Source organism: Gadus morhua, chromosome 23 (assembly GCF_902167405.1).
Source record: "Gadus morhua chromosome 23, gadMor3.0, whole genome shotgun sequence".
Classification (NCBI taxonomy): domain Eukaryota; kingdom Metazoa; phylum Chordata; class Actinopteri; order Gadiformes; family Gadidae; genus Gadus; species Gadus morhua.
Window position 1 is genome coordinate 20639381 of NC_044070.1, and position 22529 is coordinate 20661909.

Consider the following 22529-nt stretch of genomic DNA (forward strand, 5'->3'; position numbering starts at 1 on the left):
TTCCCTGGGTGGCCTGACCCCCGGCCCTGGAGCTTCTAGGAGTTCCATTAGCCACGGCTAGGTAAACATTAATTACATGAGGGAGCACTCTGCCAATGCTAATTTGGACACCAATTACTGGTATTACACAACTAGGGGGGGAAACCCGGACATATTAGTTGGTTTACGTGCGTGTGTGTGTGTGTGTGTGTGTGTGTGTGTGTGTGTGTGTGTGTGTGTGTGTGTGTGTGTGTGTGTGTGTGTGTGTGTGTGTGTGTGTGTGTGTGTGTGTGTGTGTGTCTGGGTGTATCTGGGTGTGTTTATGTTCGTGCACTTATGTGTATGCCTGTGTGTTTGAGAAAGTGTTTGTGTGTCTGTGCAGAGGTGTGGGTGTGCACGGACACACAAACACTGATGCATGTTTCAACGTAACATTGTTCTTCTTCCACGGCCTCTCTCCTCGTCTCCTCTCTCCTCGTCTCCTCTCTCCTCGTCTCGCTTCGTCTCCTCGTCTCCTCTCTCCTCGTCTCCTCTCTCCTCGTCTCCTCTCTCCTCGTCTCGCTTCGTCTCCTCGTCTCCTCTCTCCGCGTCTCCTCTCTCCTCGTCTCGCTTCGTCTCCTCGTCTCCTCTCTCCCCGTCTCCTCTCTCCTCCTCTCCTCGTCTCCTCGTCTCCTCTCTCCTCCTCTCCTCGTCTCCTCGTCTCCTCGTCTCCTCTCTCCTCGTCTCCTCTCTCCTCGTCTCCTCGTCTCCTCGTCTGCTCTCAGCTCCCGATCCTCCGTTCTGCATCGCCGAGCGCTCTGGCGATCGCATCATGGCTCCATGGCTGGCTCCTCCTCCCACGCCACCGCCGCCTGGCTGGGTCGTCGCGGCGGGCGCCCAGGGAACGCGCGGTCGAGCGTTGCTTGGCCTGGCCGTCTCTTTCCAAACGTGCTGAGAGGCAGGATGACAGAAGGCCAACCCCGGCAATCGCTGGGTTTGACCAGGGCCCCCCGGGGACTCCTGGGCGGTACGCTCCACACGCTGGGCTCCACGCGGCCACACAGACGTGAGATGAAGCCCTCGGGGTCTGAGTCATCCCCTCTGCAGCCAGGGGCTCCCAGATAAAGAGTTTGGGCGACGCGCCGATCGGATCGTTGGTTTACACGCTGAACCATGTGCACAGAGGAGTAAAGTAATCTCATTACTGTGTGTGTGTGTGTGCGTGTGTGTGTGTGTGTGTGTGTGTGTGTGTGTGTGTGTGTGTGTGTGGGTCTGTGTGTGTGTGTGTGTGTGTGTGTGTGTGTGTGTGTGTGTGTGTGTGTGTGTGTGTGTGTGTGTGTGTGTGTGTGTGTGTGTGTTCGTCTCTGTATGTGTTTCTGTATGTTTGTGTTTGTGTGTGGTTATGTTTCTCAATGTGTGTGTGTGTGTGTGTGTGTGTGTGTGTGTGTGTGTGTGTGTGTGTGTGTGTGTGTGTGTGTGTGCGTGCGTGTGTGTGTTGGGTGCCTCAACACAAGTACATTCTGTAAACCCACTCGTGCCACCTGGCGACTGTAAGAAGGCCGATCAACACGAACACAAACAGCCTCAATCTGAATGAGGAACATGACCAACCTCAGAGTGATGGTGTTCGGACGACTGTAAGCGATCGCTTCGGAGCGGAAAATCCCGTCACGCCCCTCAGACGTCCCCCTCAGACCGCCCCCCCCTCCCCCCTGTTTGATCTGGAGTTTGACGTCAGATGAGGCGGTCCGCAGGTTGACAACCTGTCAGCGGCGGGAGACAGCAGAGAGGCGAACCGCAGCAAGGTGACTCCTGCTCTGGGCTGATTAGTATTGTTCCTCAGCGCTCCCCCCGTCGGCCCCCGAGGCTGACGTAAGCTTCCCCCCCCCCCCCCCCCCCCCCCCCCCCCGAGCACGCCAAAGTCACTTTACTGCAAGTCTGGTTTGTGCACTTCGCTTGGTTGGATGGTAATGAGGATAATGGTGGTGGGGGTGATGGTGGTGGTGGTGGTGGTGGTGGTGGTGGGGGTTGTTGGGGTGGTGGTGGTGGTGGTGGTGGTGGGGGTGATGGTGGTGGTGGGGGTGGGGGTGATGGTGGTGGTGGTGATGGTGGTGGTGGTGGTGGTGGTGATGGGGGTGATGGTGGTGGTGGTGGTGGTGATGGGGGTGATGGTGGTGGTGGAGGTGGTGGTGGTTGGGGTGATGGCGATGATGATGATGATTATGATGATGATGATGATGATGAAACGATGATGATGATGATGGTAATGATGATGATGATGATGATGATGAAACGATGATGATGATGGTGATGATTGCACTGTGAAGCGGAGGAGGAAGAATAGTTTGCAAAGTGGATGGTAGATGACAGACAGGTATGACGACCACACCTGACAGCTGCCAGTCTCTATTATGATAAATTTGATTTCTTTTAAATGCTCTGCACCCAATAGAGCATGAGGATGCCAGCCCCCCCGTCACCCCCTGAGCCTGTTGGCATCATGTTCAAATCCCCTCTGCCTTTCCCCCTGAGCGATCTCACAGTGCTGAGTGCAGAACGATGGGTCGCATTGATACATTGAGCAGGAGAAATCCTCTCCAACGTTTGAGGAGCTGGTTTGAGGAGCTGGTTTGATGAGCTGGTTTGAGGAGCTGGTTTGAGGGCCTGGTTTGATGAGCTGGTTTGAGGAGCTGGTTTGAGGAGCTGGTTTGAGGGGCTGGTTTGATGAGCTGGTTTGAGGAGCTGGTTTTAGGGCCTGGTTTGATGAGCTGGTTTGAGGAGCTGGTTTGAGGGCCTGGTTTCATGAGCTGGTTTGATGAGATGGTTTGAGGAGCTGGTTTGATGAGCTGGTTTGAGGAGCTGGTTTGATGAGCTGGTTTGAGGGCCTGCAGTCGGTTGCACCAGCACAACGTAAAGCCGATCATAAGTTCGGGTGTAAAGTCTGCCTTAACCCTACGCTCGACGTAGCTAGTGTCAAACTAAAGGTGTTCTAAATTTTGGTTGCACCACCATAACTTAAGTTGTAACGTTACTAGTAGTGCATAAAGTGTACCAGTGTCGCCAATCATTGACAGATAACAATGTAAACAGGAAATACCGGCAAGTTTCCACCTTACCCGAGTGAAGGCGCGTTAGCACCCAAATGAGAGGGCAAACAAAACAGTTTCAGTCATTTATTCTCTAAAATTTGCTTGGACGGTATAGGCGTGAGGTTAAGCTATTGGATGGCGGATTTTATAATAAATAAATAAATAAATATAATATTCCGCCCGGCAAAACCGAAATCGCGCATATAATTCAACATCATCATAATAAAGAAATGGATCGATACGGTCACGGACAATCCGTTCCCGGCGCAAAACGCATTGAAACTCCTCTTCCCATTGCTCAAAACGAATAGCCATCTTTACCCTGCGTTAGTGTTGAAATCTTTTTACGTTTTTTTCTTTTAACGGTTCTTTATCGTTAGTATGGAACTTACATCAGCTAGAGGGGAGGTGTAAAAGATAAGTTATAACTTAGTGTTACGTTGAAACTATCTGCTTGGTGCAACTGCTATTTTTTTAGTAGAGTGTAAAGTCAAACGTTTGGGTGATTTACGTTCAACGTAGCCTAAGTGGGACCTTACGTTCTGCTGGTGCAACTGGACCCTGGTTTGAGGAGCTGGTTTGATAAGCTGGTTTGAGGAGCTGGTTTGAGGGCCTGGTTTGATGAGCTGGTTTGAGGAGCTGGTTTGAGGGCCTGGTTTGATGAGCTGGTTTGAGGAGCTGGTTTGAGGGCCTGGTTTGATGAGCTGGTTTGAGGAGCTGGTTTGAGGAGCTGGTTTGAGGGCCTGGTTTGATGAGCTGGTTTGAGGAGCTGGTTTGAGGGCCTGGTTTGATGAGCTGGTTTGAGGAGCTGGTTTTAGGGCCTGGTTTGATGAGCTGGTTTGAGGAGCTGGTTTGAGGGCCTGGTTTGATGAGCTGGTTTGAGGGCCTGGTTTGAGGAGCTGGTTTGAGGGCCTGGTTTGATGAGCTGGTTTGAGGGCCTGGTTTGATGAGCTGGTTTGAGGAGCTGGTTTTAGGGCCTGGTTTGATGAGCTGGTTTGAGGAGCTGGTTTGAGGGCCTGGTTTGATGAGCTGGTTTGAGGAGCTGGTTTGAGGGCCTGGTTTGACGAGCTGGTTTGACGAGCTGGTTTGACAAGCTTGTTTGACGAGCTGGTTTGACGAGCTGGTTTGACGAGCTGGTTTGACGAGCTGGTTTGACGAGCTTGTTGGCTGGTTGACCACAGAGGCTGTGCTTTAATGATAAGGGGATGGATTGTAGGCCTGAGATGCCTTCTCGCCTTTGGGGAGATTCAGGCGTTGCACATGTAGGCTCTCCACCGTTTCAAAAGGCCAATTTCTTACTCACCTGAATGCAGATTTAACGCGAAAGAATTTCACTGTTTTTTTACGTTCCTTCCCTCCTGTTCCTTCTGCTCGGTTGCTGTCAGATAATACGGGAGCATCGGGCTGAGAAGCACTTCCACACTAAAAGCCATCCTGTGTGTATATTTTTCATCCTCTCCGCAGCCGGTGAAGGGTATGTCCTCACTTTGGCTGATTGAGCTTCTGCTTCTCGTGCGACGACTTACTCGTCGCTAAGATAATGGAAGTCACTCAAATCCATCGTTATCCGAAACATGTTTAGGGTCGATTTCAACCAACTGGTTGACAGCGTGTGGGTCACGTGAATCCTCTCTCTCTCTCTCTCTCTCTCTCTCGCTCTCTCTCTCTCTCTCTCTCTCTCTCTCTCTCTCTCTCTCTCTCTCTCTCTCTCTCTCTCTCTCTCTCTCTCTCTCGTTCTCTCTCTCTCTGTCTCTCTCTCTCTCTCTCTCTGTCTCTCTCTCTCTCTCTCTCTCTCTGCTCTCTCTCTCTCTCTCTCTCTCTCTCTCTCTCTCTCTCTCTCTCTCTCTCTCTCTCTCTCTCTCACTCTCTCCTCTCTCTCTCTCTCTCTCTCTCTCTCTCTCTCTCTCTCTCTCTCTCTCTCTCTCTCTCTCTGAATGGAGTGTATGTTTCCCTCAGGGAATCCCGCCTGTCCACATTCATTAGGTTCAACATCGCCCTAATTATGTGCTAATGTGCACCTAGACTTATGAGCAAAAGATCAATCAGGCCCATCAAACCCTCTTACAGGGGGCCAATCAGAAGACCACTCTCTTTATCCCGAAGTCCTCAAAGAACTTGAATGGTGGTCTTTTCCTCTGTCTATCCAAGGGAGGCTGGAGACACTATGGATCCATCCCAACCGTACGACAAACAACCAGCGGGACAGAAGATGGAAGTGGCCACCCCTGTGAGATCATCCACTCACGCGAGCGTGTGTTCTTTTGTAGAACATCTCCCAAACAGGTGACCAGGCGTGGCTCCGCCCCTTGCCGTTCCATCGTGTTCCGTCGACCCAGCAGAAGTTCTGCTACAAAACTATAAAAAAGTATGCTCGCTGGATCCGAGGTGACATAACACCAGGTTTGGCCCTTGTGTATCTTCCATCTGTTTTCCACGTCTGCTATGACGTAGGGCCGTGAACATCCCAGTGAGTGTGAAGACATGCGTTGCCGCGGGGCACACGAGACAACAGCACTATAAACAGACTCCGTAGCACCGATGTGGAGCCCCTGGGGGGATTCACCAAGATTTACATCCCCCCCCCCCTCCCTTGTTTACACAGTGAAAGACCGGGGGCCCGGTGCCAAACAGGCAGAAACCCTGGGAGTGGTGCGTGGGGTACAGAGATGGGGGGGGGGGGGGGGGGGGTCCGAAGGTTGGTGCTCCTGTGGTCTGGCAGCGAGGCACGAGGTCTTACTGACCCAGGAGGCCGCTGTGTTCTGTTAACGTGCAACATGTACCAAAGCCGTTATTAAGGGCCTTTAACTTCATGACATGCAGCTAGGTTCACTGTGCGTCACTTTGATCAATTTGGATAACTGTCTACTCAATGACAAAACAGTACAGAGTATTATTCAAAACAACGGCCTTTATGGACGTTATTCAACACCCTAATGTCATCATGGGCGACGTCATTGGTGCAGAACACCAGAACGTGGAAGTGAGTGTAATAGGGGGAAGACCCATATATGGAGACACGATGGGATAGCATTTGCATCCAACGACAAACAAACAAAGCACCGCGGCCACGACCCACAGAGCTCCGGGCGGCCGCGCACGCGGGGATTCATGTGGGGTGATTCACGGCCTGATGGATCTGAGCATAACTTGAATAAATAAGTGGGCGGGGCCGTGCAGGCGGGATCAGGACGGCTAGCCCCACACTAGCTAACACACTTAAAGGGGTCAGCGTCGGTTCTATTTTAAACCTGGGTCTTTGTTGTTATATGATCTTCCACACGGTAATTGTATCGCTGAACGTGAGGGGGGGAAACTAAACTCTCAGGGGGACCCGACCCTCGAACGATTTTGATTCTTTTACTTTTGGTAACGAGCTCATTAGCGTGACACAACAAGGATTATGTATATTCACAACCGTGCACTTCAAGACATAAACAAGAAATCGTATTAAAAGAGATACTTAAAGCTTCCGTGCTGGTTTGTCCTTCCCGGGCTTAAGTAGGGTCCTGCGGAGCCGGCTATAGTTTAGGGCCAGCGGGTAGCGGCGGTGATCCATCGCACAGACCCACCCAAACGATGCTCCGGGGCCTCAATGCCACCTTTAGATCAATACTGTGACCCCAACTGTCAGAAAGCCCAGCGCCCAGCCCCCATCGCAGGGGGAGTCCGCCGGCCTGAAGTCTGGAGGATATTTCTGCCGCCCCGGGATCGCCACGGGTATCTACGTCGGCGCTTGTGTCTCTGCTCCTGTACCAGAGACTCTGAGGCACACGTCTGCCAAAAGTCACTTATTCATTGACATCTGGTGAACTTCATCTTGTGAATAGGATGTGTCGTACAGGCGAACATACATGAGAACCTCCACAACTCAGCTAGTCGTTGTGAAACCGGAAAGCGTAGCAGGAAGTACCGAAATGGGCGGTGCATGGCCTTGATGGGGAGTTCCGTCTTTGGAGAGGTGTACTTAACCTCAGCAACATCTGTGGACTGCGAGGGAGACATAGAAACTGTGGCGTACCTTCCCCATGTGTCTCTACCGTCTATGCAGAAGTATAATGACCTTAAAGCCTAGCCCCTCCCACAGTGGAAACTGGGCTGCCTAATGCGATTGGAAAGTCCTGCCGTGTGTTTTTGTCCTGCTCTTCATCCCAATTCCTTCACCAGAGGGCTCATGAAGTCTCAGAGAACCCTGACACTAAGTGATGATGAGGGGGAAAGATAAGGTGCTAAAACTGAAACAGGAAGAAACCTTTAGAAGGAACGTGTAAGAGGTGTCCTTTTAGGAATGAGTTTATTCAGCGCCCGAGTTGGCAGATATAGAAGAATAGCAGAGTAAGTATCGTCATTGTTATGTAGTAGAAGCGTCAGAGGGTGTTCACGGATGAAAGCCTGCTAGAATAACCCGGGCTGGAAGTCTATTATCCTGAGTCCTCCTTGATCAATTCCGTCATGATGTCAGGTGTCACAAAACATCTGCCTATAACTCGCATCTTATTTTCTGTTTCTGTTTTCCTCAAATTGAGTGTACTCAACCCTACATCTCTCAGAGAGGCAGCAGAGGCTGTGCTCCATATCTCCTGTCTTGTCTTTTCTTTGCCGGCACAAAGGCCCAGCCTTGAGATCCGTCAACGCCCGGTCGGAGCACAGGATGCTGCGACGGGCGCCGATTGTATGACTGAATCCCAGCCTCTTTAGTTAATGCAAAGCTTCGATTGATGTGCTTTGTGTGGTGTACACCAATTCACAACGGGGAAAAGCACCCACACAGCCCACCGACCACACAGAATGTATGGATGACGTTTCTATAGAGATTGACGGCTTCAGTGGGCTTTTTGTAGAGCATGTCATAGTTGACCCACTTGGCGCGTGGCCCATGATTACGAGAGTCAGACCAGGCGAACTCTTTCCACACCTTTTCACTTCAGATTTAGGCCAGGCTGGTGTGAACGCCAGGCTTTTCACTCCCGATTGCCTGGGTGTCACTTCTATATTCTGCTCTCATATTTTGAGCGTCGCGCATAACTGCCAACACTGTTCACTGATGCGAACCAGACAACGTTTCACGATATTGAATGTGTCAATTCAGCCTCAGGGACGCACTCTCCGTGAATGGATGGCCATTTAGCTGGTTAGCATCGATGCTAGGTGCCATCAGTCTGGTGTAATGTCGGATATACAGTGTGTCTCTTACTTTATGAGGCCCATAAAGTAGTACTTTGTAATAGTAAACAGATTTGTTCTGTTTTTACACATATATCACATAGAAATATGAGTAGTATTACTATTTATGTATCCAGATTAGGATCCACACAAATCCTGGGATCCAAGACCCGACCCACGACCCGTACGGGTTATTACGGTCCGGGTCGGTTCCCAGCCTGTCACCGAGGGTCCCGGGTCTGTTCATCTTCATGGGTAATAATACCCTAATGGAACCGAGGAAACCCGCGATCAACGCTGATCATGTGAGAAACGCATGGCAGTTCTTTGTAACTTGTGAAACCAGGAGAGGGTGAGGTAAGGTGAAGAAACCAGGAGAGAGTGAAGTCGGTTGAAGAAACAAGGAGAGAGTGAAGGCAGGCAGGAGAGAATGAAACAAGGTGAAGAAACCAGGAGAGAGGGAAGTTAGGTGAAGAAACCAGGAGAGAGGGAAGTCAGGTGAAGAAACCAGGAGACAGTGAAGTCAGGTGAAGAAACGTTGAACTAAACCAGCTGCGTCAGGGCAGAGGAAAAGCGCAAAGTAAAGATGTTCCTTCTTCACTGAAGGGAGAAATAAGCTTAAAGAAAATGAATACAGCGAGGTCTGACCTAGCAGCACCACATCGGTCCGGGACTCATTCATGCAAATTGTGGACAAAGAAGAGAAGAAAGTGAGAAGAGAAGAAAGTGAGACGTCTACAGTGTGTTACGTGGACTGCTCGGGTTAAACCTCTCTGGCACAGTGCACCTCTTAAAGCATGTCACTACATTTGGGATATCTTTCACAGAAGCTGCTCTCCGTTTTGCTGGGTGGGAGCCTTTATGCTTCAAATAGAATATCACAAAAGAAGCTTAGGAGCCACGTCACACCGTAGCCTATTCATGTGAGGTCTGTGTTACTTCCGTTTCCTTTTATTAGGTTGTATGTCGTTTCGCACATGAGACATGTTTTCAACAGCAGGGATAGAACCACCACTTTTTGTTTCGCAATTTTAATGACCAATCCAATCTGATCTCAGAACGAATTTCACTGGTTCGGGGGTGTCGTTTTGGACCTGTGAACCCCTCTAATCCAGAGCGACTGACAGTGGATTCATATGCATTCAGGCGTCTCGCTCGAGGGGGCCTGCAGGCAGACCGGGGAAATTGGGAACCAAACCGAACACCCTACTATTTACATTATCTTGACCCGTACAACATCCCAAAACCCCTCCACCGAATAATAAAATAAATTCAAGTAAAATATTAAAATATTCCATACTTTGTCCACATCTACTTTTATGGAGCTATAGGTTATTCCTAGATATTTTCTAAAATAGGAAATAATTTGCAGCCTAGCATCATACAAGCCAATTGATTCACATTACGTCACTCAGTCCTGAATCATTCATCAGTATGCTGCATGGCAGAACTGATGGCGGTATTAATAGGAATTGTTTTGTTCTCAGGTTGTAGCTTTTAATGGACTTAATGGACAGGTTAATGCCGCCTGTTTTTCCAACAGCGATGTTACCTTGGCAGGATACACACACACACACACACACCCACACACACGTCTGTCTATGAGTGGTTTGGTGTGTCATTGCATTTACTTCAGTAATTATGCCTTTTAAAGATAATTTGCCCAATAACAGAGATGTTTTTTATTATTATTATTGAACAGAAAGGCAGACATTTATAAGTGCTTCCTTGACGATCCTAAAGATGAATTTGACTGTTAATAGATTAATGCCACGCGCCACCTGGGTGGCTTTTACTGGAGTCCCCCGCACAAGGTTGCAGAGTGGTGAGGATAGAACTGGTTTATTGTAGAGAGTTTGTCGATAATAATCCATGACCTCTGGTGCTCCATGCTGCAATGCAGGAGATCTCTTACTGAGTGTGTGTGTGTGTGTGTGTGTGTGTGTGTGTGTGTGTGTGTGTGTGTGTGTGTGTGTGTGTGTGTGTCTGTGCGTGTGTGTGTGTGTGTGTGTGTGTGTGTGTGTGTGTGTGTGTGTGTGACGGCTGGTTCAACCTGTTGCACGCTGATAACTCAATGTGCAACAGGTGTGCAGCCTCACCTGTTGTTCAACCAGAGTCCAATCAGTCTGACTCGGGCCAGGGGAGGCTGCTCAGACCAGCCATCATCCACACACACTCCAAAGTAGACAACTCGAATCGCAGTTCCATACAATTTACTTATTATTAAATAACGTTTATTTAGCTTACTGTTAATCAAAATACGACTTACAATATGTGCCTTTACACATAGGGACCACAATGGGAATAAGCTTTCGGGCCTTATTGTGTGATCCCTCACTATTTATGTATTTGAATGTATGACACCGAGTGCTGTTCATATTTTATATCAAAATGGTCAAATAAAATCAATTAATCAATCAATACGTGCAGTCAATAATAAAGATTAAACTCAAAAAGTGCAAGAATCCTGTAAGTACATAAATAAGTAAATAAGTAACCCGTTTTGCTTAAGTTTATGATGTAAATTAAAAAAAGGAAAAAATGCCACATGGCTTTACGTTCGCTTTTTTTTTTACAATTCACCTACAACGAAAAATGGAACCACAGCACCATCGTGTGGCGCTGGTACCACTACAACTTACACTTTACACTACACTTTACTACACTTCATTACTTATTATGACATATTACCACTGTCTTAGTTGATATTATTCTAACTTAATTTATTTATTTTTATTATTATTATTATTTTAATCTATGCTGTTACTTATTTGTAATAATTTTTTTGATACTATATTTTTATTTACTCATTTTTTCTGCTATGTGGCTGTTGAGGAACCAAGCCTAAGAATATTACTTTTGTGTACCACAGCACCCCCGTGTGGCGAACTCAGGTAGTGTCTCCACACGGCGCGTCACCCGGAAGTAGTTCTGCAGTAGGTGGCGTTTGCACGTGTGCGCTTCGTGCCTGGAACAACATGGCTTCGTGCATAGAGGATGTGTTGGCGAAGGCTGAGCAAGATGAAGCCGAGAAACTCAAAAGTATCACCGTGGTGAAGGAACTCGAACTCGAGTTCGACATCGGCAACCTCCTTGCACACGACAAGAACCAAATCGACATCCGTGAGTTCCGTGGACAGAAGAAAGAGGAGTTTCTGCGATCCCTGGCCCGGGACAACACGCAGCTCCTGGTCAACGAGATCTGGAAGTTACCCACCGAGAGGGTTGACGAGGCGATCGTGGTCAAACTACCCACCCCGTCCACCAGATTGCCCCGAGAGAAACCCGCTCCCAAGCCAAGACCGCCAACCAAATGGGAAGAGTTCGCCAAGCTGAAGGGGATCCAGAAGAAGAGGAGGACCAACTTGGTGTGGGACGAGGTGGCCAAGGACTGGAAGCGACGCCACGGCTTCAAGAGGGCCAAGGATGACACGAAGGAGTGGCTGATTGAGGTGCCCGTGACGGCGGACCCCATGGAGGACCAGTTCCAGAAGCGCAACACCGCCAAGCGGGAGCGGGTGGCGAAGAACGAGCTCAACCGGCTGCGGAACATCGCCCGGTCGCAGAAGATCAAGTTGCCTAGCGTGGAGCTTCGCCCCACCGGCACACAGTCCAAGGCGGACCTCGCCACGGCCTCCACCGTCGCCTTGGCGTCCACAGCATCCCACGGGAAGTTCCAGGACCGTCTGCCCAAGGAGAAGCCCCAGAGGAACACGGGCAAGAAGAGGAAGTTCGAGCCGCTCATCGGAGACTTCTCCAGCGAGAAGCAGAAGCAGCTGGACATCCTGAAGGTGATCGACGGCAAGAGGCCCCGTATGGACGTGACCAAGGCCACCAACAAACAGATGAGGGAGGACGACCGGGAAGAGGCGTCGGCCCGGTTCAAGAAGGGCAAGAAGGGACGGACTGACGGGGGTAGGGGAGGCAGAGGAGGCCGCGGGGGCAAGAGTAGAGGGGGAAAGCCTGGTGGAGGTAAACCAGGTGGAGGAGGAGGCAGAGGTGGTGGGGGGAGAGGAAGAGCGATGGGAGGCGGAGGGAGAGGTGGAGGCGGAGGAAGAGGTGGTGGTGGGTTTGGAGGTGGAGGAGGTAGGGGTGGTGGTGGAGGCAGAGGTGGAGGTAGGGGTGGCGGAGGAGGAAGAGGTGGTGGAGGCGGCAGGGGGGGAGGAAGAGGTGGAAAACGCTGAAAAGACTTCCCAGAGAACTGAACAGAAGGGTTGCCATGTGAAAAAGACTTTTCATGCATCTGTGATGATGTTGTCAGATTGTCTGTGCTTTGTGTTGACGCGGCTGTCTGTAACACAATGAGCCAACGTGGGATTGTGTTTCCGACATGTGTGGAATATATTTTATACGTCCCAGAGGTTTGTGAAAATATGCATAAGTAATTAAAATGAAAATCTCATATATTTTCTTGCGTTTCCTTACAGTGGCGTCAAACTGAATGCGCCTGCGTTATCATTGTGCGGTCATAGAGCTGTATGAGCATTTATTGTTTTGCTTTCTTAATGCAAAATGAAGCTGAGCTTGTGTTTCTGCCCATTACGGTAGGCTACCATCATATCAACTCTCCAGATAGTCTAGTTGTGTTCATGCTGTACTCGGAATACATGCCGACCAAATCACTGACATGATTCATAGACCGTATTTTTAATAAAAGAAAATTATCAATTTATAAAAGCAGTGTGTGTGTTCATGTGTAAATACGCTTCAGTTGGGGGCATAGTTTAATGGTCGTACATTTTTAATGATGTATCAATGCATCACAATCCCTTTTGGATTGGAGATACTTTAATTAATATGCTGCTGATCCAGCTAGAGAGACACTTCATGGGACACTTCACAATCTGGTTAAAGTGCAGAGTCTCACTTAGGGAAATCATAACAGTGACTCAGACACCGTCGTTACCAGCAGTGGTGGTGGCGTTGTGGACACATGTCCCCATCTGTTGCCTGTACCTCAGCTACACCCCCCCCAGCACCCTGAATCAGTCATGCGTGTTGTTAGCTGCAGAGCTAGGGGTACACGGGTCCATGGGAAGCAGAGCAAGCTAGCAGAGCTAACCTCCCACCAGATGGACCAACACAACACACACACACACCTCCCACCCCGATGGGCTGGTCAAGCATGCCCCCCCCCAAAAAAAACGCTGGGGAGAAGGGGGGGCTCTTGAGCAGGAGGGCGTAAGAGCACCAAGGTCAATGGGTTTATCTTGATGTGTTTGTTATGAATGCTCACATGTACGGTTCACTTCCTGTGTGCGGGTTACTTCCTCTGCATGTGGTCGTCCTCCAGGAAACGGTTAGCAGGTGGATTATTTATAGAGTATGTTTGCACAGCAGACACGATACTGCGATACACGTATGTAGCACATTATAAGAGCTGCATGGTCAATTATGTATTCAGAACTTCATATGCTTTCGGTGTGTGTGTGTAAATCTGCGTGTGTGTGTGGGACGGGGCTCTCTTGCGCAGCAGCAGTGGAGACCTCTGCTGCATTTCTTGAAGGTTGGCTGATAGAGAGAGAGGGAGAGATACATACACACACACTGATGGGGAGAGAGAGGGCGACACACACACGCTGAGTGAGAGAGAGACACACGAGGGAGAAAGAGTTAGACACACCAACTAACCTGGAGGGAGAGCGAGGGAGACACACACCCCGACTAACGGAGAGAGAGGGAGACTCACCCCCACTAACAGAAAGAGAGGTAGAGTCTCACCCCCACTAACAGAGAGAGAGAGGTAGAGAGTCTCACCCCCACTAACGGAGAGAGAGAGGGAGAGAGTCTCACCCCCACTAACAGAGAGAGAGAGAGGTAGAGTCTCACCCCCACTAACAGAGAGAGAGAGAGGGAGAGAGTCTCACCCCCACTAACAGAGAGAGAGGGAGAGAGTCTCACCCCCACTAACAGAGAGAGAGAGAGGGAGAGAGTATCACCCCCACTAACAGAGTGAACAGCAGCAGTACGGGAGGTGAATAGTGATTGTGTGGGTCTGTGCGAACATGTCGGCTCCTGCAACCATGCACCGGGTGTACCGCCACAACAACGACCACATCGAGGTCTTCACCTCCGTCTGCGGACCCCAAGGTGAGGAGGCGAGAGGATGCTGCCCGAGTGCGTACCTACCCCCTTGCTGGGGCTGTGTCCTCCGATCCGGGCATGCCGCCGATTATTCCGTGAGCTGCAACGCATCGTGTCTGAGACGTCGCGGCTGTCGTTGTTATTTTTGTTGTTGTTGTTGTTGTGGTGGTGGTAGTAGCATGTGCAGTTTGTTGTGGTAACAGAAGGAATGACCTGTGATTTGATCCATTCTCTTTCTGCTGACTCACCCCCCTCTCTTGGGCATCAGTGAGGTACCAGTTCAGAGGACTGGCAGAAAAGGTGAGTTTGCATCTTTTTTGGGGGGCATTTGGCATCAACTGCTAACTAAACAAGGCTGTTAATGGATGCATTAAGGGATTGGGGTAGTTTGAGTTTGGAGGAAATGATTCTACCGATAATTAAAAAGCAAGTGGAAATGGAAATAGTTTAATTATTTACCTTACTTAGTAGCTGCCTGGATTACTAATCCAGCTGGTGTAATCAATGTTTGTGAAACTATTTCTAGTAGCATACTATTTAGCAATACATATTTTTTCCTTATTCTAATGATAACAATAATTACATTGAGGAGCAACTGTTCATTTAGATCAGACCCATATTTAATTGTCAACTATAGATAATCTCTAAAAACGTAATCCTCTTGATTCAATCACTCAGTCCAATGCTGATGAAGGCGGCATGCGTTCGATTTTAGTAACACTAAGTGGTGTGATAAGTAGGACAATAACAAAATCCACGCGCAATTTTAAAAGATAAAGCAGCCAAAATGTTTGTGCAAAAAATCTGCATACGCAGACTTGTAATTCCCACCGTGTCCACTAGATGGTGGCGACGCACAACTACAAGCCCAACTGGCCCGACGAGGTGGCGCTGGCCCGGGGTGACGTCATCCTGGTGATGTCCAAGCACGAGGAGGAACGCTGGTTCGGGCGGCTGCAGGACGGCCGGCGGGGCTACTTCCCCGCCTCCTGCGTCATGGAGATCGGCCAGGTCGGTCTGCTTCGCCCCGGGCCTGGTGTGCAGCAATGTCACACAAACACACACACACACACACACACACACACACACACACACACACACACACACACACACACACACACACACACACACACACACACACACACACACACACACACAAAGGAGCCCGTTGTTGTGGCCTACTGTGGACGGTATGATATTGCAATGCGCGACCGCGTGTCTCCGGGCAGAACTTTGAACCGACAGAACCAACCGAAGAACCGAGGCAGCGACCTCTGAGCAGCACGGCACGTGGTGTGACGTCATTATTCACGTTAAATTAGACCACTCCTTCAGTGTAGGAAGTTATCAGTCGACGTCACGACGACGTCACAGCTTTAGCTAGAGGCAAAAACAATCAAACAACTATGGCGAATAGGAAGAATAGGCAACACTAAGTGAAATAAATCATCTTGCTGGGTTGTCGAGGGCCAGAAGTAATGTATTTGTCTGTTGCTGGAATGTATGTATATCATATGACATATGACCCTAACCCTAACCCTATACTTCAGAAATGGTTGAAGTTCGAACAGGTGAATGAAGTTGTAACTCTCAGAGAATATTTACTAGTATGACCAGAGACTATTATACTGTAGGTACGTAAATGGTTAACAAACACTTTCAAATATGAGATGCCGGTTAGTTTATCCCGCCATGGAAGTGCGGTCGGCCGTTGAGATGCCAGGTGATGACTAATCTCTGACCAAGCGCCCTTAGTTCATGGCAGAACTCCTAGCGAGCCCTTCAGAGCCTGGGCTGGAGACCAAGCTCTGAAGGGCAGAGTTATGGGATGTTTCCTGGTTCCTCACGGAGACAGACGATAGACGACAGCTCTCAGACGGGGATGTTAATAAGTGTGTTCCTGAAGTGGCCGGTCTGATCGGGGATGATTTGGGATGACTTTTTGCCTGAAAAAGACCCAATAGGGTCGAAACATTGCTGTTATTTTTTATTAATAAATTAATATGGGAGCTTAAGCAGTGCTGCAAACATTGCATTTCTTTCAATCGGGGATGATTTGAAACATTAACAGTTTTATACTCTTAAGTAGTGCTGTAGAGATTTGTTTACAGTTAATGGCCGATTACACTTCTACATGTCACCCGCTCCCAGCTTCAGGATCGCTCGAAACAATCGAAGACGTACGCGAATGCAAAGACATGCAGTTTTCAGTTTGCAGTAATGTGAATTGCTCACCTGCGTTGTTGTTTTGTGTGTTTGTTTGTTTGTGTGTTTGTTGTGCGGTCATAGGACTGCTTGGCGGAGAAGGAGGCGAGCAAAGCGCTGTCTCTGCGGAGCTCCATCTGGGCTCACGTTCTGTCTCTCCGCAGCCGCTGTGGAAGGTGTGTGACGTTTGTGGAAGACGAAAAACACGCATGAAACCAACACGCAAACACAGACATACAAACACACAGAGACACAAACACAGACATACAAACACACAAACAAACAAACACACAGAAACACACAGAAACACAAACACAGGCATACAAACACCCGAACACAGACATACAAACACACAGAAACACAAACACAGACATACAAACAAACAAACACAAAGAAACACAAACACACAAACACAGACATACAAACACACAGAAACACAATCACAGGCATACAAACACCCGAACACAGACATTCAAACACACACAAACACAGACATGCAACCAGACAAACAAACAAACACACAGAAACACAAACACAGACATGCAAACACAAACACCCAAATACACAAACACAGACACACAAACACAGGCATACAAACACACAAGTGCATGCCTATCAGACCATCGCCGTCACCCCCCCACTAATATCTAAAATGCAATATAATCATAACTCAGTGCTTATATGAACGCACACACACACCCTCCTTCCCTAATCATAACTTAGTGCTTACACGCCCACATGCACACACACACACACACACACACACACACAGCCACACCAGCAGCTGTTCCATCACTGTGCCCCCCCCCTCGGCACCCCTTGAACAGGTGGCCTCTCCCAGCCCTCATTAGTTGACAAAGCACGCAGATTACACACACACACGCTTACACGCACACACACGCACGCACACACACACACACACTCAAACACACACACACACACACACACACAATCGCAAGCCATCATTATCACCGCCCTCCCAGATCAATCCCCTCACTGTATAGCATATGTGTGTGTCTGTGTGTGTGCGTGTGTATTAATTGTGTTTATGTGAGTGTGTCTGTTTATTTTGTGTACGCGTGTGTGTGCCATGATGTGTGTGAGTGTATGTGTGAGTGTGTGTGTTTATTTTGTGTGTGTGTGTGTGCGTGTGTGTATGCCATGCTGTGAGTGTGTGTGTGTGTTGTGTTGACCCCCGTCCCTAGGTATTTCAGATGGCCGCTTCATACACAGAAAGCCGTAATAGGATTACAAACGCTGAAATAAAAGTTTTCTAGGAATTACCAACTCTTTCCCCCGGCGGTATAATTCTACGATAACACTGTAATCCCATGAGCCCATGAAAGATACACACTTTTACTATGATGAGGACAATAGTTAAGTCTATTCAAATCCCTCTATTCGTTTTTTGGATGCACAGCACATTTATTAATGTGTTGTTGAAAATACATATTGGCTGATGTAATGTTGACGTCTTAACTTGTCAAATAAAAAGAAAAGTAGAAAGACTCAGATTCTATTTATAGAACTCTATTCATTATAATGGACACCATATAAGATATAAGCACACAACTGTGCTAATTGGGTGTAGATATATCTTAATAAATATACATCATTTTTTATAAAAACATTATCCTATATTGTAAATCTTAAGTTAAATTCTCGATGATCAGAGGGAGAAGTTTGTTTAAATAACTCAAAAATAAAAGTGTGTTATGGAAGACATTTGAATTTTTCTATGAGCTGTAATTCTATCTCCCCTACACACACACACACACACACACACACACACACACACACACACACACACACACACACACACACACACACACAAACACACACACACACACACACACACACACACACACACACACACACACACAAACACACACACACACACACACACACACACACACACACACACACACACACACACACAAACACACACACACACACACACACACACACACACACACACACACACACACACACACACACACACAGAAGCGGCCTGGGCTTCCAGAGTAGCCGCCTCAAACAGGCGTGTCTGTGTGTGTGCTTGCGTGTGGGCGTGTGTGTGTGTGTGTGTGTGTGTGTGTGTGTGTGTGTGTGTGTGTGTGTGTGTGTGTGTGTGTGACGTGTGTGTGTTTGCATGCCTGTGTGTGCATTTGTGTGTGTGTGTGTGTGTGTGTGCGTGCGTGCGCATGCGTGTGTGTTTGCATGCCTGTGTGTGTGTGTGTGTGTGTGTGTTCATTTGCGTACGTGCGTGCGTGCGTGTGTGTGTTCTTGCATGCCTGTTGTGCGTGCGTGCGGCGGCTGCTATGTGGGTCAGCGGGGATAAACAGGTCTTTGTGTTGTCACTTCCTCCGTCCCGCAGCACACACGGGCTGCAGAAGGCCAGCGGAGGGGAGGGGGCTGAGAGGGGAGGAGGAGGAGGAGGAGGAGGGGCCGGGGCCCCCAGGGACCGGGTGGGCCCCTTCCTGGTGCTGGGCCCCCAGGTCCCCCCTGCCCCCCGGCCCACAGAGACCCCCAGATCCCCGGGCCTGCTCCACAGGATGCTGTCCAAGCGCTGGAAGAAGACTGAGTACCAGGGGGCCACCAACAGGGCCTTTGAGGCGGACTGAGGGGCCCTCGCCTTCCCTCTCCCTCTCTCTCGCTCTCTGTCTGTCTCCTGGGCTCCCCCCTCTCTCCCTGTCATCCTCTCTCCCCCCTCTCTCTTTCACTCTCTCTCTCTTTCTCCCTCGCTGTTGCTCTTTTCTTTGCTCTGTCGTTCATCTATATCCCCCCCCTCTCTCTCGCTTTCATTTATCTTCCTATGTGTCTCTCTTTCATCTCTCTCTCTCTCCCTCTGCTTTTTCTCTCTCTCTCTCTCTCTGTTTCTCTCTCTCTCTCTCTCTCTCTCTCTCTCTCTCTCTCTCTCTCTCTACTCTCTCTCTCGTAGTAGGTGGGTGGGCCAGGTTGTCCAGTCACACTTTATGTTTTTATTTCCGTAATGTGAAGACTCTCTCTCTTAGTGTGAAGACTTAAGTCCCTCTCGTAGGGTGAAGACTTAAGTCCCTCTCGTAGGGTGAAGACTTCAGTCCCTCTCGTAGGGTGAAGACTTCAGTCCCTCTCGTAGGGTGAAGACTTAAGTCCCTCTCGTAGGGTGAAGACTTAAGTCCCCCTCGTAGGGTGAAGACTTAAGTCCCTCTCGTAGGGTGAAGGCTTAAGTCTATCTCGTAGTGTGTCCTGTTTCGGTTTCCATGGAGCTTCTGCCAGATGCCTGTCCTTAGCTGTGTTAGTATTATTTAAAATGCAAAACAATTGCTGACTTAGAATGAGTAGATTAAGTTTCCATTTGTTTTGGGAATGCTAAGAATATATATGCTGTGTATAATAGTCCCTATGCAATGCTTGACCTAGAGCACAACAATGATATAATTATATAACATTCATATAATCGAACACATCCAGTAGATCGTTTATCTGAAAACACTTAGCTCCTCCCCCTGCTACTGCTAATGCTAAGCTAGTTAAGAGTTAACATTACCACGGTCGGGCCTGTGAGCAAAGTTACGCAGAATGTAATTATTGTGGATAAGAGAAACAGAAACCGCTAGTGTAAATAAGATAAGGTAATAAGATAAGATAACTCAACGAATGACCTCAGAAGTTGACATGTGCCATGTTAGCCAAAAAGATGCCAAACCTTTATTGTACAATGTTTTTATGTCAATAACAAAAGTACCACTGTGTATGTGTGTGTGTGTGTGTGTGTGTGTGTGTGTGTGTCCAACTCCTCATCACTATGAGCCAGTTCCCTCTGAGCACACACAGCACACAGCGCCTCCCTCGTGTGTAAGGAGGTCTCTCCCTCTCCCTTTTCAACGGAGACGCCGAAGAATAGCCCATGTAGCCCCAAGAGCTCGGGATTGTTGCGGTTACCATGACAACGGCTAAGGTCTTCATCACACGCACACGCGTGAACACGCACACCCACACGCACACGCAGACACACACACGCACACACACACATACACAAGCACACACACAAACACAGACACACACATATATACACACACATGCACACACACGCACACATTCCCCAAGAGCAGGACCTTTTGAAGGGAGGGTAGTGGAATGAGGATGAATCGGGGGGTACACTAACCCCCTCAGGGTATTCCAAACTTGGCCTTCACCATCTCTACCGCGCTGTGGAGGATCACTGCCACCTTCACCACGAGCACTGGGGGTAAACGCACTGTTACCCCCAACACCCCCAAGGTAGTAGTGTACTGGTAGCGAAGGTAGTATCTCAGCTGAATGACGTTTAAAACTGTCTAAACTGAGTTAAGTTCAAATCTGCCGATCCAAAAGTGATTCATTCCTGTCTTCCCTCCCCAGTGAAAGTTGACTCAAGTCCAATAGGAGGGGAGCCACGCGTGGACGCCTGCACACACACCCACACTTTTTCTGGTTTTACCAGAACGTCTTGGATAAACTCACCTCCATGTAATGATGAACAAAGACAGTAAAGGCCATGTTTCTGATTTGTGTTGGTTTGGGTTGTCTAAAGAGAATTACCGAGGTCCGGACCTCATAACTGGCTAGGGGCCCGACTGTACCCCCCAATGTGAAGGTGGCTCTCTGGGGGCCTCTGTCTAGGGGCCCGGGATGGGAAGGGACAGCTGTTACAGGCAGTGGTGGTCAATGTCTGTCTTTGATTCATGGAGAGACTGAACCCCTTCTGGAGGCTTCCCATCATGTTAGAAAGAGACCTGAGGTCATACATTACAATGTTGACCTTAAAGTCATCTGCTGTTTATGTTGACCCCCTCAGGCGACTCCCCCCCCCCCCCTCACCCTTCACCCCCTCACCCTTAGCCCCTCTCCCCTCAGCCCTCAACCCTCACCCCTCCACTAGGTGAGTGGACAACCCTCCCCCTCACCCCTCAACCCTCACCCCTCCACTAGGTGAGTAGACGCCCCCCCCTCACCCCTCGGCTAGGTGAGTAGACCCCCACCCCTCACCCTCTCCGTGTGGTGAGTTGGCGCTACCGGCTCCACCTGTTGGCTCCACCTGTTGGCTCCACCTGTGTGGCTCTAGGGAGGTGTCGTCCCGGATCCATTCAGCGGTACATTGTGATACCTTCACTCTGAGGACAAAGGGAGCCTGGGAACGTCTTCTCCAGTTAACAGATCCTCACAGCAGCGGCCAGCAGCCCGGGGTGGAGTGGCCAGGACCTCAATAATTCAGGAAGGACTATTGTGTGTGTGTGTGTGTGTGTGTGTGTGTGTGTGTGTGTGTGTGTGTGTGTGTGTGTGTGTGTGTGTGTGTGTGTGTGTGTGTGTGTGTGTGTGTGTGTGTGTGTGTGTGTGTGTGTGTTGGCGTGTGATTGTGTGTGGTGTGTAAGTCTGTGTGAGCTTGTGAGTGTGTGTTCATAACAATGTCAGGTGTGCCTCCCGTGCCTGACACCTGTCTGTACTCATCTCACCTGTAGGGCAGGTAAGGAGACAGGTAAGGAGACAGGTGAGGAGACAGGTGAGAGGACAGGTGAGAGGACAGGTGAGGGGACAGGTGAGAGGACAGGTGAGAGGACAGGTGAGAGGACAGGTGAGGGGACAGGTGAGAGGACAGGTGAGAGGACAGGTGACGGGACAGGTGAGGGGACAGGTAAGAGGACAGGTGAGGGGACAGGTGAGAGGACAGGTGAGGGGACAGGTGAGAGGACAGGAGAGGGGACAGGTGACGGGACAGGTGAGGGGACAGGTAAGAGGACAGGTGAGGGGACAGGTGAGAGGACAGGTGAGGGGACAGGTGAGAGGACAGGTGAGAGGACAGGTGAGAGGACAGGTGAGGGGACAGGTGAGAGGACAGGTGAGAGGACAGGTGAGAGGACAGGTAAGAGGACAGGTGAGGGGACAGGTGAGGGGACAGGTAAGAGGACAGGTGAACCCAGCCTGTGGGCGTTATTGGGAACACACTGACTCTGCATGGCTCTCATGACTCAGCTCCAGTCTCTACTCTGCTACAGTGTGGGCGTCACGGACGTC

The 22529-nt window shown here is 49.4% G+C and overlaps 2 protein-coding genes across 2 annotated transcripts; both read left to right on the plus strand.

The window, feature by feature from the left end:
• Window positions 1-11144: 11144 nt before the first annotated feature.
• On the plus strand, window positions 11145-12884 carry rrs1 (ribosome biogenesis regulator 1 homolog). Its single transcript, XM_030349778.1, has one exon. It carries the CDS (start codon window positions 11186-11188, stop codon window positions 12389-12391), a length of 1206 nt encoding a protein of 401 aa, XP_030205638.1. The 5' UTR covers window positions 11145-11185; the 3' UTR covers window positions 12392-12884.
• A 1181-nt stretch (window positions 12885-14065) lies between these two features.
• LOC115537735 (uncharacterized) lies at window positions 14066-20230 on the plus strand. The gene is made up of 5 exons (XM_030349792.1): window positions 14066-14297; window positions 14560-14591; window positions 15135-15302; window positions 16581-16672; window positions 18874-20230. Exons 1-5 carry the CDS (start codon window positions 14213-14215, stop codon window positions 19118-19120), a joined length of 624 nt encoding a protein of 207 aa, XP_030205652.1. The 5' UTR covers window positions 14066-14212; the 3' UTR covers window positions 19121-20230.
• The last annotated feature ends 2299 nt before the right edge of the window (window positions 20231-22529 follow it).